This window comes from Gavialis gangeticus, unplaced genomic scaffold (assembly GCF_001723915.1).
Source record: "Gavialis gangeticus isolate Ggan-Ray unplaced genomic scaffold, GavGan_comp1, whole genome shotgun sequence".
Classification (NCBI taxonomy): domain Eukaryota; kingdom Metazoa; phylum Chordata; order Crocodylia; family Gavialidae; genus Gavialis; species Gavialis gangeticus.
The window spans coordinates 12,572,749-12,591,909 of NW_017728992.1; the positions used below are offsets into that span (position 1 = coordinate 12,572,749).

The following is a 19,161-nucleotide window of genomic DNA, read 5'->3' on the forward strand; positions in this document are numbered from 1 at the left end:
GGGGGGGGGAGGGTTGTGTAAAAGAGAAGATCTGTCCATCTCGATTATAGATATAGGTATCTTTTCTTACCAACTTCTGAATACCAGAATGAGAAATTCTCACTTTTCAGTTGATCCCAATCTCCAGCAGCTCATGGAAGACCATCTCCTTCCAACTGTTCACCTATTCCAAGTTCTTCAGAAATCATTCTGGCTTCAGTGCATGTATCTAGATTTTAAACACACATTCAAGTCTTGAATGTAGCTTCCAGAATGACTGACTTCAGTGCTGAGGGTAGAAGAGTGAGGTCATATTCAGAATTGGTGTCTCTGGAATAGCTCCGCAGTGATGTTTCCTTCAGTGTTAAATATTTGGGTTGTAAATGAAAGGAAAATAATTAGTTACACTTTTTTTTTTCTCTTCCCACAAAGGGTCTGAATGAACTGGCTGCTCAGAATTGAACCCTCATTTCTATCGAAGAGAATTGCTATTCCCCAGTTTTGACCTTTTATCCTTTGATCTTTTATTTTCTGTTTCCTTTGCCAATAATACCACATGCCATTCAACAGGAGAACTTTTGATCTGGATAGGTCCCGCTGAAGTTTGAGTATTGATTGCCATAGCTACCCAGAAATCCAACTATACAGGTTCTATGGAAGTTGTGTGCTTCCCTATCTTCTCACATGTATGTGGTGTTTGTAGTGTGTTTTGACTACTGGGAGAATTACACAGTTTCTTGGATTCCTCTGGAGCCAGTTAGAAGGATCTTCCAAAGAGTGGGAAGTGTTGGTAGATAGTGTGGACTGCTGGCTTATCCCATGCTGTTTCTGAAGGATTGAGCCTGGCTGAGCAGTCTGTCCTAACTCTGGGACAAGTTCCTGCCCTCTCTTGACCACCTGCTCCTCTTCGGTGGGTTGATTGCATTGTAATTAGTAGCTTCTTGGTAAGTGGTGTTCCCTACTTGAACTGGAACCTGTTATAAGTGAGTTCAAATGCTTCCTTATATTGAGAGCCCCATATTCCCACCTGTCACTTCAGCTTCATGCTCCTACCTGTCACTTCAGAGCCCCTTTATTCCAGAGCCTAGATTTACAAATTAGGAGCGTGGGGGCTCTATTCTGCCCACCACATACTTTAGTTGCACATGCCAGCTGTTGATGCCATTTGTTTTGGTAATGCTTTTATGACATATAGGTGCTGTTATTCAAAATGACTTAACTCATGACCACTATCCTTTATCGACAAGTCTTTAATCTGGCAAACAAATCAACGTCTATGTTGCTACTTTAGTGAATTCCTCATACCACTTGCTTCAAGATACAAAGATTTGTTTCCTATGCTTTAGAAATCCATTAAAATCTTTCCTTACTTGAAGGCTTTTGAATAACTTCTCCCTTTTCCCCCACGCTTTCTTGTGGCAACACATTTTACAAGGAAGTATGGTTTTTTGGTGGGATTTTTTTAGTACAGCTGATTTAACTTCTTTCTTGTGGCAGACGTGCCAACTTTGTAGTTATACTGCCCAATTGGGTGTTTACTTAAAATCGGCTATTATGGAATTTCACTTCCTAGCATTTTATAATGCGCAGACCTGTCAGACAAGGGTCTCTGGATGATTTCCCCTTCTCTGAAAAGAAAAATGTCATAGTAATCTTCTTGGGGCATTTGGCCATGAAACTGGTTCTTTGGCCTTGGAATTTCTTTTGGTTCTTCATCGCGCGACAGGCAGGGATACAGACATTTGTGTAGCAGGACTTCTTCTCTCCACTTCTATTCTCTAGCTTGAGACATCCTGCATTAGTATGGGAATAGAGGCAAAAATATATAGCATAAATCTCTTTCAAGGAACTGTTGTGCTTCCTGTTAGGAGTTTTGCTGTCAAAGAACTAGAAAATCCTTTTGGATTTCCAGAAGAAGCTTGCATATGCATTTCTGCCCCCTCTGTGTATTCAAGATAATTTATTTTTTCCTTCAGAAACAGGCCAAATGTAGTTACCTCCAAGTTTTACTTGACCAGTTTGCATCTCTGATCTCAGGGAGGGTAGAGATATTTGAATGAGAACAGGAGTCAAAGGTTCTTCATTTTATTCAATGGAGACCTCCATATTAATCCATGAATTCTCAACTGGACCTACTGTTTTTCCAGGTACAGTTGGAGTCCTTTGGGATTTCTGCAGTCTTGGACACATTAGAGAACAATTTTATGTTTGTGCTGTCAACTTGTGTAGTGGGGTCATTATGCCTGTTGACCTTCCCTTACTTCTCTTCTCCCTGAAACAGAGTAGTTCTGTGGCTCAGACTTACTTTTGAGATAAGTGAATCTGGCTGTTTAATTAAACTATGTTGTTCTGAAATGGAGGAAGTGTCTCTTTTCTGGAATGTCAAGCAGGTCCTGAAGTTTTTTCCTGTGCTGCAGTGTTAGTTCTAGAAAAGCAACTGATCCATTCTCTTTGTGCTTAAGGAGCACTCAGGCCCCAGCTGATTACAGTCCTGTGGTCAAAATTACTATTCTCTCCTAGTTTGCTTATTTTGTCAGCTGTTAAGTGCTCCTGGCACTGTGGTATAAAACCACCATCCAAGCCCACTGCTTACTATGTCTTAATTGCTGCTGGTCAGGCTGGGAGAGGAGGGAATATAGAAAGAAAATTACTGACAGGTAATATCTGTCAAAGTACTCCTTTCTGTTACCTTACATCCCTCTGACTCTTCCTGTTGGATTGTCATTCAAATTTCGGAAGGCAAAAAATCAGAATTCTTAACTGGAAAAGAAGTGGGTGATTTGGTGCTTACTATTGGTCTTGACTGGCAGATCGTCTCCTTGTTTCTTGGTAGGTGGAGCCCTAAGTTTGCTGTTGCTGGGTAAGATGGGAGAAGACTGTAACATTTACCAGTGAGTAACTTTACCATGCAGATAAGTACCAATAACTCCAACACTGTTCAGAGCACTGATCCTGTACCAGCAATTACAATTCTAGTTTTTATCTGGCTATCGATGATACTTTTTCTTCTTTCTTATCTCCATCCCCACTACTTTTTAATTTGGTAGAGTGAAACATTCATTTTCAGGTATTTTTCTAGATTGAGCTGACTGGAAACTGATCTGTGATTGCCATAGATGCATTTAATTTGTTTGACTTGATTCTGGGTAGAGTTATTTCTTAACTCTTACATTTTTTAATGTAAATTTAGTGTATCAGTTTATTTGATTTTCACCACTGGAATTGCTTTTAGTCCAGACTACAGTATTTACATGAGTTAATGAATCAGTGCATTTACAGATGCCTAGTCTGTATATACTGTACTTTCTGTAAAGTTGCTTTTCTTTCCCCTTTTTTCTCTGCCAAAAGGATTCTGATACGCCACCTTGCACAACTCCTAATGTTTACCAGTTCAGTCTGCAAGCACCGACTCAACTTATGGCCGGTTTACCACCAGCATTGCCTATGCCAAATGGTAAACCTCAGTCTGCACCTACAAGAACCTTGATAATGGCCACCAGTAATCAGGTATGAGCCAACTAATTGGAGTAACTTTTTAATGAGGTAGTGTTGAAATTACAAGTATAGATGGCTTGAATTATGCTATACTAATTTAAAGATCCTCAAGGTGATGAGAACATTTTTTTTAAAGATGTTTTCTTGGACTTGCTAAAGTTATGAACGTGAATGTCTGCCATCAAAACTGTTTAAAAAATCAACTTTTGAGAAGCATCATTGAACAAACATACAAGTCATCCTACTTAAAGCTGTTTTGACTTCCATAAGAATAAAACTATAAAATTGAAGATGCCATGCTGCCTTTAATCGCTTTAAGCAGGTTTTGACGTTCCTTGTCACTTAGGCCACTGTAGGTATCTCCCATTTTATTCAGGCTTGCCAGATTTCTGTTAAAAACTTAAACTTTTCTGCCATGTGCTACTTGATTCGTTTTAAGATGGATTTATAGTGTTTGAAGGCTTGCTCTCTGACGTTTTTAGATTTTTGCAAGAATTTGGGTTTACTAAATAAATTGATTTTAGACTTTGAAATTTTCTGCATATATAAATTTGAAATATAATTACAAAGTTGAATTTCTCAGGTCTTCCTTCAGGGTGTATTCCCTAAAACTCGGATAAGGATTCTACTCAAACTGTTTGCATTAATTAAAGGCTTATAATGTGTAGGTGTCATACTTACAGGAAGGCAGTACACCCCCTGATCAGTCTACAGCAGGGGTGGGCAACGCCTGGCATAAGTGCCAGTGTGGGGCATGTGAAGGCACTTTGTTTGGCATGTGAGCCTCAGGGCAAATAGCGGGGAAGGGCCATGGGCTGCACTGCCACAAGGATGGGGCTGCTCCTGGCTCCTCTGCTGTCTGCCTCTGGCATGCCAACATCTTACAGATTGAGGTTGCTGGTGTTTTTGGCACGCTGCCCAAAAACATTGTCAACCCCTGGTCTACAGTCTTAACTATAAAATGGGAAAATGCTAGAGGTGCACTGATGTATCAGATCGACACCAATTCAAGGAAAAATTACATTATTGGCAATTGGCTTTTTTTGGCCTCTCTAGCCAGTAATGTCACTGATTAAATGCCATGTGCATGTGCTCAGCTGCAGTATGCGTGCAGCCAGGAATGCAGCCCGGCAGCATGGAGACCTGTATCTAGCTGGTAAGTCTGGGGGAGGGGAAGGCCCAATCCCCCAGACTTACTGGCTGGATGCTGCTCTCCAGGCTGCTAGGCTGCATATTGGCTATCAGATTTGTATCAGCTGATATAGCTAGTTAATCAGCCATCAGTTTCAGCCAAAAAAAATCTTTATTAGTGCACCCCTAGAAAATATACGTCGTCTCATTGGGAGCCCTGATTGTTTAAAAGAAAGTGTGTCAGGCTTGTGCTCTAGGACAGAAAAGCCTTCCCCTTCTCCCTGTCCCCTGTCTTCCCCCCACAATTACGCTCATGAGCTGCTTGACATTTTATGGTTCAAGGTGGTGCTGTTACTTGGGTGGTTATGAGGAGGTTGAGACTTTGTTGTAGAGCAGGTTGATGTGAACTGAAGGGGATATGGTAGTATTTTTGTTTTTTAGGAGATATATTTGAGCTTTTAATACTAGTTTGTGTTAGACACCATGGCTTTGTCTCTCTTAAGGGGCTGCAGCTGCAATGTTTCTTTGCTGCAGGATCAGAACTTTTCTGAGGGAGGGATATATGTGGCAGAAGGGGATCAATTTGGGTCGAGGACAAGAACTGGATTCATCATGACCAAGGGTTTATGTAATAGAAAATTAAGGTTGGATGGGATCAAAGGAAGTCAGCTTGTCCCAGCCTCCTGCTTAAAGTAGAATAATCCCACTTATTAACCATCCCAGACAGATTTTGTCTCATTTGAACTTGATGTCATGGAATGTAATAGTTCTTGTTCTGATATATCTGGTTGATAGAGGATTAATTTTTTGCTTATGTACTTAGTTATGCCACAGCTTTATTTAGTCATTCAGTTACCATAGAAGGGTGACAGAGTTTAGCAACACTAGAGGATTTGGAGGAACCTAATATTCTGCAGTAGCAAGTTGACCAAATTCCAACTAAAATATTTCCCTCAACTGTGGGAGTCCTGAGGAGTCCACATGCTTGGTAGTACTGTCTGCTCCATAGAGAACTTTTCCGCAGAGTTTGAATACTGGTTTGTAATACTGGTCTGTGCTGCATAGAATTTGTATACAAGAGTAGCTTTGGCTGGAAGTTGTTTATATCTTTTTTAAGGAGATGCAGTATGCTAGTTTCCTCCCAAGTTTTTTTGTAAGTTTTGCTTAGCAATCCTTTGGATATAACTCCTGGGGATACTGGGGTTCAGAGTCTTTTCTCTTTCCTGATCCAACCCAGCAGTTTGGGTGTCACAAAAGGTTTATTCTCACTTAGGTTTCATGTTGCAAGGGAATATCCAAGTACAGTTGGTTGGCATTTATTTTGAGGAAAGCTTCCATCATTTTATTTTTTACTAATAACGTTTATCTGTTCATGTATCCAGAGATTAAAGTGGTTACTATTTTGCAAATAGAAAAATGGAAGCATAGAGTGTCATAGACATTGAACCCTTAGGAAAAAATGTATGGCACAGTAGCACAAAAAGGTGCCTGACTAATGTTTGGTGTTATTAGTATTGATTAATTGCGTGCTATAGTGTATGGATTTTTTTAAAAATAGCATCTCTGTATTGGGGTCTTTTGTAACATCTAGGCACTTCATTAAAATTTTTCACCCACTTTTTTCAGATCAGGTCTCTTGTCCCATTGGTGTTCCTGCACTTTTGTGCAGAGAGCTTGCCATTTGAAGTGGCTCTGTGTTTGCAGCAGTTCACCACTTACTCATCCAGCACTGTTCTTCCTCCTCTTCCCTGCCTTATGTCATGTTGCATATGCCTTTTAAGTTTTTGATTCAGCTCTTTCTGCAGGCTGTCCTCTGTATTTGGTGTTGTACCTTATCTATATAAATGCAACTTTTCTGCTGGTGAATTTATCCTAGTGAGAGAGAGTGATATCTTGCTTTTCAATTTAAGGACATAAGTGATGATCTACACGGCTTATGTGATCTCTTAAAGTCCCCAAGTTAATTACACAAAATAGAGGAAGTCCATTTTTCGGGTAAACAATTTGATTAAAGTATCAGTTTACAATGTAAGTTGCTCTTTTGCTGAACATTATTTTTTTATGAAGAAGGTAACCCTTTGCCATAAGAGTCAAATTTCCGTGCCAGCAGCTAGTACTGTAGAATCAACTCTTACATATCAGCTCATACTTCATAGTTTTCAAATACTTGAAAACTTATTGACAAGATTTAAAAAACAAAAAAATCTTGTCAACATTTAGTTAGTTGGAGGTAGCCACATTTGATTTTTGCTTTTCTAAGCTATTGTAGTAGAGAGATTCTTAGCTTTTTCCTTCTGTTTTAATTCGTATGAAATAACTAGTCAGTGCAATTTGTATGGATTATTTTTATACTTTTCTTTGCCTTATGAAGGAGCTGGAGGGTGATTTGCCCTACTGTAGGGGTTGGCTGCCTTCTGCCACTGTAGAGTGCTGTTTGCAACCCACCCCCTCCATAGCATGCACACCTGCACCTTCCCTGGAATCAGCAGTTGCTGTGAAAGGAATAGAGGGAAAAAAGGCAGGCCCTAGGATCCTTACGCTTGTGACCTGAGGACTATCAATAATATATAAAGGACCATATAAAATAACTTGAAAACTTGAAACATATGGAGGGAGAACTATTGTTTCGATCAATTCCCATCTTTCAGCCTCTTGAATTCTAACATGTTGTGTGATCTTTGTGCTTGAGAGCATCTGATTATTCAATGCAAAAGAATTCTGATATTCAAAATTAAAAGAATTTGTCAGTGGGACAGAAATATCCCTCTTGATGAGGATTTTGAACCACCATGCTTGAAGCCTCAAGTGTCAACAGTGGTGAGATATAAACGGTCTTTTCGAAGTCGAGCAGCATAATTACTGTGTCTCTAAAGTCTGCCTTTGGGAAGGCGGTCATAACCAAAGCATTGCTGTCAGCACAGTTGAGGATAGGTTTAACTAATGGCCTTTCCCCTGCATTGGATCTACTCCTCCATGCAGAAGCATTCATAATGCTATAACGAGTGAATTCCTTAACTGTGAAGCAGTTCCCTACTGGCAGGCTTGAACATATATTGTCAATCTCTCCCTCCCGTGAAGACTTGGTCTTTTGTGTTCTGTGAGTCTTTGCTGTCCCTTAGAACATGATTCCCTTATTTTTTTCTTTCCCTTGGCAGTTTTTTCCCTGTCTGTTGAGCTTGACCTCCATCTGGAATATAGAGGCTCTTCACTGAAGCTGTAGCCTAAATTCCCATCTTTTATCAGTGGATGAGCAGCTGCAGTGGGAAGAAAGGGCAACTGTTCTGATACTTAAAGGAACTTTCTATTTGGAATGCAGTGCAACCATTGGGTAGATTCTCTTGGCACCAGACATTTGTTTTTCTTCTACTATTTACTTCCTGTTGGGAAAACACTGGGGCAGTTACTCTTACAACAAGTGGCTTAGTTGCTTCCAGCTTTACTGTGCAGTGGATTCGGGAATATGTCGGGTGATCAGCAAGATTTGCTTTGGCTCCTGACAAGCCTACCTCCTTTTCAGGATCTTCGTTATCCTTCAACTTTGCTGGCAAACAGTTTGGAATCACTGCCCTTCTGCTCCCCACTGGAATCGGCATCAAGGCAAAAATCTGGCAAGCATATTCAGGTAAGGAGAGAGAAACTCCTTTGATGCTCCCACAAATACAACAGCACCCACTTTCCCAGCTCCTACACTTTATTCTTTTCTCCCTAGGGTAAAGTATACTATTTTCCATGTATTTGTTTACTGGATTGATTGCTCACTGGCAACCCTGGGCCCAGTCACTAGGGAAGATAGACTTCAGTTAAATCGTACTTGCATGGCTCTCTAAAAATAAGGGGTCCCACCTGCCTTTTATGTCTTTAGACTTGGAGTATCCAAAAAGAAGCTGGTAAACTCAGGTGTCTAACTTCTACTGCATTCACTCCCAGTCTCTCAGTTTCTAAGTGATAATAGATTTTAGGTAAGGGGAAGGAAGCATCTGTGACCAACTATATTGATTGCTACCAGAAGGATTTTGGCTCTCCTTTCTGGGAGACCTGCTCTTTTCAAAAGAAAATTGAAGATTTTGTGTCTTAAGCTTAGCTCCAAAATCTGCTAATTGGACTGTATTTGTAGTTGCAGTGTAATAAATATAAACTTCTCCTTCTAGAGCACCTCTGTGACTTTTAAGTGACCTAGAGTATTCTGACTGTTTCATAGCCCACTGCTGTAAGTGGAGCTGTGACACTGTTAATTTTCCATGGGATAGACTAGTGGCAGTGAATATTAGTACTGATGAAATAAAACCCATGTTTCTTCAACATTTCAGTAGGGTCAGAAGCAGATGGAAATTGCTTTGATTGGTCTCTAATTCTTGAACCATTCTGTGGCCTTTGCCATACAACTATAGGGTTAGCGGGGACCTGGATGTTCATCTAATTAATTCCCCTGTATAGAAGGGATGCATTTTTTTCTTAAAGCACCTCGGGCAGATGCCTGTTCAGCCTCTTTTAGAAATCTCCAGAAGAGCTTTCACACCTTGTGTAGGCAGCTCGTTTCACAGTCCTACTGCTCTTACAGCTTATATTAAACCTCAAGGCAAAACTTTCTAAATTTGCTTTGCTGTAGTTTATAACCAACGCTTTTAGTCTTGCCTGTCTCTGGGAGGGGCAGATGAAGGTTTTCAGTATGAAAGCCTTTCAAATATTTGAAAATATCATGTTCTCCCTCAATCTTTTCTCTAGACTAAATATATTCTTGCCACCTTCCCTACCACAGTTTGCATTCCAATCCTTTTATCATCTTTTTGTCGCTTGTCTTTGGATCTTTTCCAGTTTCTCTACATCCTTAAAATGTGGTGCTCAGAAATAGTCATAATACTATTGCTGAGGCCTAATCAGTGCTGAGTAGTGGTACTGTTACCTTTCATGCCTTTACTGTACTCTAGTTGAGGCAGCCCAAGATTGAATATGCACTTTTTTTGGCAAGTGTATCATGTTGCTGTGATGCACAAAAACCTCCAGATATTTTAGCAGTTTTGTACGTGTTCAGCTGATTTTTTTTTTTTTTTTTTCTTAGATGTAGCAGTTTACCTTGGCCTTTGTGGATTTTGCTTGGTCATTCATAGACCAGTTTTTTGTGATCAAAATCCTTTTGCATTCTAATCCTGTCCTCCAAAATGTTTGCAACCCTATCAGTTTTGTCATCTTTGGATTTGGATCAGGAAGCTCTCTCTCCTTGCATCCAAGTCCTTAATAAAGTGAGTAGTCAGTCTTTCTCTTGCACTTCTCTCTGGTGTAAATTTTTTTTCTAAGATTCCGCAATCATAGGTTTGAACCAAAACAGCTAGGTTCTAAGGTCATGCAGTTAAAAAGTTCTCTTCAAAAGTTGACACCAGTTAAATGTCTTTGTTGAAACTATCTTATGGGCATGTACACTAAATATCCGGTGGCGAGGCCACACCAACCCGTAAGGGTTCATTCTGGTCCAGTATGCAAGCATCCTAAGCTCTGATTGTGGGGGGGAGGGGGAAGTTTGGTTAAAAAAAACAACACTCAGATGCTTTCTGCCTTTTTATGAAATTTAAGCTTGGCATACTTATCCATCTGGGATGAAATGCCTCTGAAGTATTTGCACTAGTCCATTTTTTGATGTGTCCATACAGTTTCAGTCAAATACCTCATTCAGTGATAACATTTGGGTGGTAGCCTAATATAGAGTAGTTGCTGCCCATATGTGGGGTGTAGTGACCAGTCTTGTGGGAAGTTTCCCAAATTCTTAGTAATTTATATAGTGAAGACATCTTGTGTGCATTAGGATAATACCACCTTTTCCTTGTCGTAGTAATGTGACTGCATTGCAGTGAAACTGCATTTAACTGGTGTCACCTTTTTGAAGAGAAGGATTTAACTGGATGATCATAGAAGCCAGCCTTTTTGATTCAAACCAATAAGACTCAACTTTTCTAGCTTCAAGGTACCCCTTAGACCAGTGTTTCGGGAACTCTAAGGCAGTGGTTCTCAACCTCTTTCATACCAGGACCCATTTGTTAACAGTGGTGGCTAGTCTCAACCTGCTGCCCCTCACTCGCAACCTGCTGCCCCCAGCCCCCATTGTGTGGGGCTTGGGAGGGCCCCAAGGAGCCCCTCGCAGGCTGGAGCTCTGCCAGCCTGCAAGGGAAAAGCCATGGTTTCCCATGTTTTTCTCCTTTGAAAGGAATCCATTTTTAGTTTGTTTAATTTTTAAAGTTTGTTCATGACCCGTTCATGTATTTGTGTGATCCACTTTTGGGTTGTGACCCACAGGTTGAGAAACTCTGCTCTAAGGTGATCATCTGTACCAGGGGTTGTCAACTGGGAGTACGTATACCCATGTGGGTACTTGGGGAAGGCCCCAGGGAGTATGTGGCAGTGGCGCAGGGGGCGGGGCTGCCAGCACTTCAGGTTTTGCTCGTCGATTGGCCACCGGGGGACTCCTCTGCTTCTCCACCAGCTGCCAGGAGTACAACGGCCAAAAAGGTTGAAAACCCCTGATCTGTGCTATCATTGGTAAGCCCAGATCTTCCTCATCCTTTGCAGTCAGCCTTGCAGTCCGTGAGGTCTCAGAAATGCTTCTTGCTCTCCTCACCAATAGGGGGTCCTGCAGACTTACGGACTGTAGATAAAATTGACAGCTTCTTGAACCCAGGATGGTGAAGAAGCTGTGTTTATAAGTCTGATTTTTTTTTTTGTTTGTTTGTTTGTTTGGTTTGGGGTTTTTTTTGTTGAGTTGCTTTGAATCAGTTGGGCGTAAACCACTAGGTGTCCCCCAACAATGTTCAGTCTCCGAGCAGCTGGAGAGGAAGAACTAAGAAGCAGGAAGTGCTCAGCATGCTTTATTTCCCTAGCAGGAGGATAAAGGGAGGTTCTATATAGATATTGGCAAGGCGGAAGTGTCCTGAGCCCTCAGTCTAAGACTGTGGCACTCAAAAGTGAGAAATGTATCTGTGGGCAATTACTTTCATAGACATTAGGGCTGGAAGGGACCTCGGAAGATTGAGTCCAGCCCCCTGCCCAAAGGGCAGGAAGTCAGCTGGGGTCATAGGATCCTACTTAAAGGAGAACAAATCTGCCTGATCACAAGTTATCAGTGTGTTGTCACGTGCAGGTCTTAATGACCTATTCTGAAAAGCAGGGAGATGTATGTTGCAATATAATCTGAAGTAGCAGTTCAGAATCATTTCATTCAAACCATTTTCTGTTGGTATTTATAAACTCTGTCGTCTTTTGCTCTCGGTGGGAGTTAATGGACTCTTGATTTTTCTGTAGTTTCTGCAACAATACTTTTTTTGTTGCCATGTTGTACTCTATCTGAAATGTTCCCTCAAAGTTCTGTTAACCTATTTTAGCTTTCTTGCTTATTATATATTTGTATTACCATATCTCTTCTAGTGATGTTTGAACAATAAAGAAAATGGGTTTTATGCATTTGATTCAGAGACTGTCCTACAAATAGCTATATTTTCTATTTTTGCAGCTGTGTCTCCTTTCTGTGTTCATATTGGTTTGATTCTGTAACCTAAGCTAATTTTGGAAACAGCATGTAGGAAAGAAGCTGAAAAATCCTTTGTATTTTGAGCAATTGATTTTAAATGGACATTGTCACATAGTAGGCCATACATCTTAAGGATTCTGCAAGACTTGATTTCAGACCAAATAGTTTAGTTTTTAATCAGATCTTCCACTCAAGTCTCCCATACTGTGCCCACAATAAATTGCTTTGGCAGGGAGAGAGGGGGTGACATGTGACTGAATGGGGGTCATTCACAGCAGGGGCAAAATTTGTTTGAAAATTTGGAGGCCTGTTTTGAAGATCAAAACCTTAAATAGACCTCTCTAAACTGATAAGATAAGGGAATATTCTTGATAACTTTGCTTCATAGTGTCTGTATTTAAACACTTAAGACTATTCTGCCTACCACAATTTGCAAACTTTCTTGAAAGATTTAAAATTTTATAAAAGCATTTAGGGGCTCACATATACCTCTGTATCCAAGACCTTGAGGAGTATTAGCTTGTTTGAGTTTAATGTATCAAAGCACGGAGTTTGGTCCCGAGTTCTGCTTTGTTAGAGAGGCCTTAAGAACCTATAAATACTAGTCATGACATCAATTACAGTATCCCTGCAATGCCCAGGCTGGCGGCAATGAAACCTCTGCCAGCAGTTACCTCACTATGTTGATGAGGAACACCTATTCTTACCACAGCAAGGAGATATGGCATCTAGATACTGTAGTGTAGTGACTTGGGAAATGTATCGGGAAGACACTGTTTTAATATCAGATAAGTAACTGCCAATAAAACGACATATGAATCAACTTAATCACATTTAGTAAATACATCTATATGAATTCAATTTTACAGAGATAATATAGGATGGTTTTACAGAAGCTGAAGGAAGGGTTCTGTGGGGATGTTGGCTTTGGAATTTGTTTTTACATTTGCAAAATAGCTAGTTCAAAGAACCATCCTGTTGCATTAGTGCCCAGTTGAACTTGTACTAGTGTTTCAAATGAGGGGTCTAGCTCACCTAAAGTACAGAAAGAACTTGGTACTGGTCTGAAGCTGTTTTCTGATGATGAATAATATACTGAAGTGGGCATAATACTGTTTCAGCTGAGTATAGTACTAAACTGAGTACTTCCCTTTGTATTTTAGCAGCACAACGGAATGAAATTTTCCATGAAAGGAGCTCATAATCATAACCAAGGCAATGGCTACAATCCCGTGAGCGGTGGAGGCATGAGGCAGCCAGTGGGCAACAGAGGACACCACCAATATAACCGTAACATCTGGAGAAGAAAAAAACACAGAGAGAATTTGCCTATTAGTCTCAGCAGATAATGGCTAATGCCAGGATGATCTTCCCCTGTTTTACAGACTGAAGCTGAGTGAGTGACACTAGACTGGGGAATGGAGACCAGCATTCAGCACATCAGTTTGTGGGTGTTGCCGAATATCTGCAGCTGACTTTTTTGCATGTTTCTTCGTGTGGTGGTCAAGTCCATCTTAAAGAAGTAGTTGTGCTTATCTGTGAAGCCTTATTAAATGTGGAAGTTTGTTTTCTGCCTTCCATGGTTACTCATACAGTGCCGAAGCAGCTCTTATGTTAGAACTGCAAGGACTTTTATCAGTGCTGTAGCATTTTTGCTGTAGCTGCATCTGTTCCTTTTTGTGGGGTTTTCTTTTTTGGTTTTGTTTTGTTCTTTGCTTTGAGAAGCAAAGGAAATTTCATTCCCTCACTTTTTTTTTTTTTTTTGCAGCAAATCTAGTTGGGAATCTCATGATAAACAATTTTGCTGCCCTTGTTTTTATTTCAAATTTCAGAATTTTGCTCTGTAAATATTGAAAATATGATTTGTGCAATAACGCAAAATTTTTAATTTAATTTCATATTGTCACATAAGTTATATTTAAGGGGAGGAGGTATTTTTTTAATTTACAGATCCTTTCCCAGGTTGCATTATCTAAGTTGGGTTCATAGTTTTGGCAGGTTGTCCAAGCAGTGTTACAAACATGACATAATTTTTGGTAGTATTTGAGGCTTCTTGATTCACAATGAAAGTGCTGATTTGGCTTACGGTTTTATGAAGGTATTAAGCTCCAAAGTGTTTTGACCCTATGTTTTTAGCTCATTGTCTGGCCTCTCTGTTGTCTTGTTCTGACTAATGAGTTTTAATTTATCATTTAACTAGACAACAAATCCAGCATTTAAAGTGCCAGAAGAATAGTTTTCTAAGGGTGAAAAGGGTTGGTTAAGTCCTGGTATGAAATTAGAAAAATTGTGAACTACATGCTTCCGTCAGTTTTAATAATGTAACCTGTTAATGGTTGGGGCCGAACACCATTATTGAAATCAAAGGTACCCAGCTTAAGGAATGTGGAGAAAGGAAATATGTTGATTCCATTAAGGAATCTGTATAGCAGTATGCATTAGTTCTGTTAAGAGCAAAATATAAAAAGTACTTCAGCTGCTCTCAGCATTATAAGGAGTATCTTTTAATGTATTAACAGGAGAGCACAGCCCCGTGCTGCACACAGTCTGCGTGGCTGGCACTTAATTTACAGATGCATACAGGTATACTATGCAAGTGTGTATTGCCATGACAACCACTGTCTTTGTTAACTTTTTTGAATAGAAAATGTACATCCTGCCTAACCCTGAGTTTTTAAAGCACCACAGTTGTCCTGGGAGTAGGTTAAATCTCACCATACCCTCTGGTTTCCCACTTTTAAATGAGGGTTCTTAACAGTGATAAACACTACAGGTTTGTTTGGGGGGGGGGTTCCGTTTTCCTTTTTCTTTTTCTTTTCTTTTTTTTTTTTTTGAAGTCCACTAGTGGGGAAAGCTAGAAAAAAATTATTGCCATGACAGCTAGATTATGTACAGAAGTGGAAGACTTTAAAATTGATATCTGAATGTTATGATACAATGGAGGCATCTAGCATGATAGAGCTTTATAGTATGCAGTATGCCTTTTGAAGCAGGGATAGCCCAAACTGTTGTTTTACCTGTCTAATGCAAACAGATCTCTTTTATGGGTGCAGGGAAGGAGACAACATTTCAGAGTAGCACAGTTTTTTCTCTACAGTAGTTGATGGTTCAGATTTACACTTTTTAAAAATCATTAGCCTATTCATAAATCAATATTTAAGGGCTGGTACATAGGCCTGTACTGCTAATCTTAACACACTAGCAATATTGTGCATAAACTTACATTAAGGAACCTTCAAAGGCTTTATTTGGCGTCTTAATCTAGTGTTCATTTTGAAGCAAAATTCATTCAAAAAGAAACAGGTATCATGTTCCATTTCAGTCATGGTGAACCAGATAAATTGGCCTGGCTACCACTGTGGTTATGTGCTACAGACTAAAACAAATCATGTTTAGATTTTTTTTTTTTTTGGTGTGGACAACTATGTGGAAGCTAAAATTGACATATTTTTATGTAAAGTTTTTCTATTCTTTGATTTTTAATAAACTTTCGAGAGCAGTTGTTTTTCTATATATCTTCATGAGAAATCCAATGGAGAGCGTACTTCTGTCTTATCCTTGTAGCTGCAACTAAGTCAATCATCCGTTTCAAAGTGTCTCCTATCAAACAATGTAGCAGAACACGGATTCTTCAACGGGTCCCATTCCTTACCACCTGAAAAGATTTGGATTTTCTAACTAGCAGAAGGCATATACAGCTGCAGCAAACAGCTGTGTGGGACTGCTAGAGTATAAAATACAGAAGCAGTGCCCTTTTAAGTAAAAGCCACAGCAAATAGATAGGGGACTTTAATTTGGCAACCCACTGTTAACTAAACAGCTTGTAAACCACTGGGATAGGAATGATCCAGGTTCTACTGTACTTCCACTCCCTTTTTAAATGGAGCAGTTGTCTTTCCTACTTCAGTTTTACTCAGCCTCACTGATATATTGGCTTTGCTACGCTACTGCTTCTCATTATTAAGGCAACTGTAAACATGGAAATTATGCTTGTGTCTCATCATCCCTGATTTATGTACACACAAAACTATTGAAAAATAACCCCAAGGCTATGGCTACCACAATTCATAAGCATCTGGGATATTGATAGTTTGAACATTTTTTTTCCATTGGCTTTCTGACATTTCACTATTTAGATTTTGTATGCTATTTACTAGATTCCCTAGGTGTAATTAAAAAAAAAAAGTTCATAATGCAAAAAATCCAATAATTAGTGTATTAAAAATTATTGAGCCTACCTTACATATCTACAAGAGCAAGATTACAACTCTAAGTACAGACCCAGAGATCTTATTGAACTTATACACGTCACCCTCGCGCACAACTTCACTTTCAATAACCAACACTTCTTCAAGACCGTGGGCACAGCTATGGGCACCAAAATGGCCCTACATATGCCAGTCTTTTTATGGGCCACATGCAAGAACAATTCCTTAAGAACTACACCAACAAATCTATGCAGTACTTAAAATGAGAAAGAGAGAGAGATCTTATGTATATATAGATATAACCTCATTATTTGAACTGGAAACCTGCAGTCTCTGATTTTCATCAGAAATTTAATAACCATCATCCCTCCATCAGACTCTCTTGAATAGTCCAGCACCAGCATTGCCTTTTTAGACCCTACGGTCACTATCCACAGTGGTAAAATAAAAACCACCATATTCAAGAAGCCCACAGACCAACTACAACCATGGTCCAGGTGTTTGTGCAGCTTCTCTGCCCCCTATTAACTGCATTCTATGCTCCCCCCTCCCTGCACCAAGACACTGCAGGTCTCCCCAACCCTTTCGCTGCTTACAGGTGCAATCGTGAATTCTGTAGGTTCCCTACTTAGGTGACTGAGGGTGTAGTTACATGTCATAATTAGCATATGCTAACTTCAGGGAATGTTATGTGGTGTTAAAATTAGCGTGCTGTGAGCAGTTGCATGTTAAAGGTTAATACCCTCTCCATTGTGCACAGCCCCTCTGCTGCTAGAGGGTTGGCAAGTTGGAGGGTGTGGGTTAGGAGTTGCCAAATCTGTTCCTTGCCTGCCTGACTTGCCAGCTCTCTAGCAGCAGTATGGGCTCCAGGATCTGTTCTCTGCTGGGCCCTGTGGCTGGATGGCAGTTTCATGGAGGGCATAATGAGGGGGAGAGGACTGGAGAAGCAGGGGCATGGGTGGGTGGGTCGCTGCCATGCTGCTGTGGGGCCCTGGTGGGGATGGCACAAGTAGAACTGCTGGGCCCACCCACAGCTGCCTGGCCTTTGCATGCAGATTTTGCTTCCACTTTTGCTTGTAACTGGCAGAAGCTCTTCTTACTGTATTTATCATGTATAATATGCACTAAAATTTCCAGCAGCTGTTTCTTGGTGCATGTCACTTGCAAGTGCATGTGGTACCTGACAATTCTTCTGTACCACAGTTTCTCGTAAACTGCATTCAATTTGCAAAGTTCTAAGTAAAGAAGGGGAGTGCAAAGCAGACTGTATAAAGGTTGAAGTCAAACTTATGAGAGAGTTGTTGCTGAATGGAGCAATGTTTGCAGAGGCTGTCACTAACCTCTTGTAACTCAGACTAGTGCATTACCCATTTCTGTGCACAACTGAGTATTGCCTCCCAATATGTTGCTAATTAGCTTAAAATTATAATTGGCTAACTGGGTCCACGGTTTGTTTAGGTTGCGATTAACAGTGTGGCTGCTATAAAAGCTTATTTGAGCTTTGGCAAATGAGTATCTGCACCTGCTCTGTTAGGGAAGATCTGCCATCTTTGTTATTACATGGCAGAAGTGAAAAGTATTGTCAGGTTCTTAAAAAATGAACAAGCATTAGCAGATGCATTCAGCATCAGTAAGCTCAGCACTCAATTCCATCCACACACAGTAGACTTTATAATGCTCAATGGACATCTTCTCTTAAATGTCTCAAAGCCCCTTAAGTAGGTACAAGGTACTTCAATGGGCTGCTGTTGAAGAAGAGATCAGGTGTTGATTCTGTGTAATCTACACTGAACATGCTTGATGGTGGTCTTAGATGCGTAGCTTAAAATTCATTTCACAGCTTCAACCCGTGGCTCAGTCCATTCAGAATATAGAAAACAATAGTTCTACATTGGTGCCAAGAACAAGTTTCTAAGCATTCAGCATGAAGAATATATTGAACAAAGCCCATTTACAAAAGCTGAGACACAATAGATAAAATAATATTAAGGAGATTGCTCCTGAAAACAGTTCTGGTGGAAATATCAAATTATAAAGCAGACAGCAGCCCTTTTAGTCATCCCAGCAGCTAAATGAAAGGAATGTGTTTCTTCAACATGGAGAAATGGATTGTATGCTCCAAATAGTCTTGCTATAGAGGTAAAAATTATTTTGACCTCCACTCCCTGGGAAGCTGCTGACCATGTATCACAATTTTAAGATGAGAGAAGAAAATGACAGATGAAGGGGAAGAGGATATTGATTATTTTTATCTGTATTGTTGCATTATCGAGCAATTGAAGCTGATGAAGATGATGCAAAGCAAAATGCTCAAAGAATTGTCCTACTGCCAACCTAGCATAACAGCATTTTAAATACTTGCTTTGAATTTGTTTTATTTCTCTTTGTTTTGTTTCATAACTGTTTAGTATTCAGTGTATTCTTATATAAGTAAATACTCCTAAAGCAATTCTAATTTTTTAGAATTTAATTGTTTCTCATTTTTCTGAGATGAAAATTAAACCAATTAGTCTTTGTAATTAGGCATAAGTATTTCATCTGGAGGCTATAATGCCTCTCTTGTGACTGTTGCTGTTTAATAAAATATTTGATCTTCTTTTAAACACTAATTTACCAATAATTGATATAAAAAAATGGTCATTTGAACATGTCAAATAGACCATCCTAATGTAAACAGTATCAAGGGTTAAGTAACATAACTTCTATTAAAGTTTTTTTTCCTATTCTTTCAGGTTCGTTAGTCAGACTAGTTGTGATTTATTGCAACAGATGATAAGCATTTACAAACACTTCTTGGCAGGTCTGATCAGTTTTTTTTTTTTTTTTTTTTTTTTTTTT

At 39.8% G+C, this 19,161-nt stretch overlaps 1 protein-coding gene across 6 annotated transcripts in view; it reads left to right on the forward strand.

Moving 5' to 3' along the window:
- The window catches only part of PAPD7 (poly(A) RNA polymerase D7, non-canonical), an 84,211-nt gene extending 68,597 nt beyond the window's left edge, over nt 1–15,614 (forward strand). Inside the window, exons 11-13 of one of the 6 annotated variants that reach the window (XM_019521008.1) lie at nt 3,328–3,486; nt 8,123–8,227; nt 13,279–15,614. In XM_019521008.1, the coding sequence (XP_019376553.1) occupies nt 3,328–3,486; nt 8,123–8,227; nt 13,279–13,464 (450 nt within the window). In that variant the 3' untranslated portion in view covers nt 13,465–15,614. The other 5 variants (XM_019521037.1, XM_019521023.1, XM_019521015.1 and 2 more) reach the window with 5 other exon arrangements.
- Nucleotides 15,615–19,161: the final 3,547 nt, after the last annotated feature.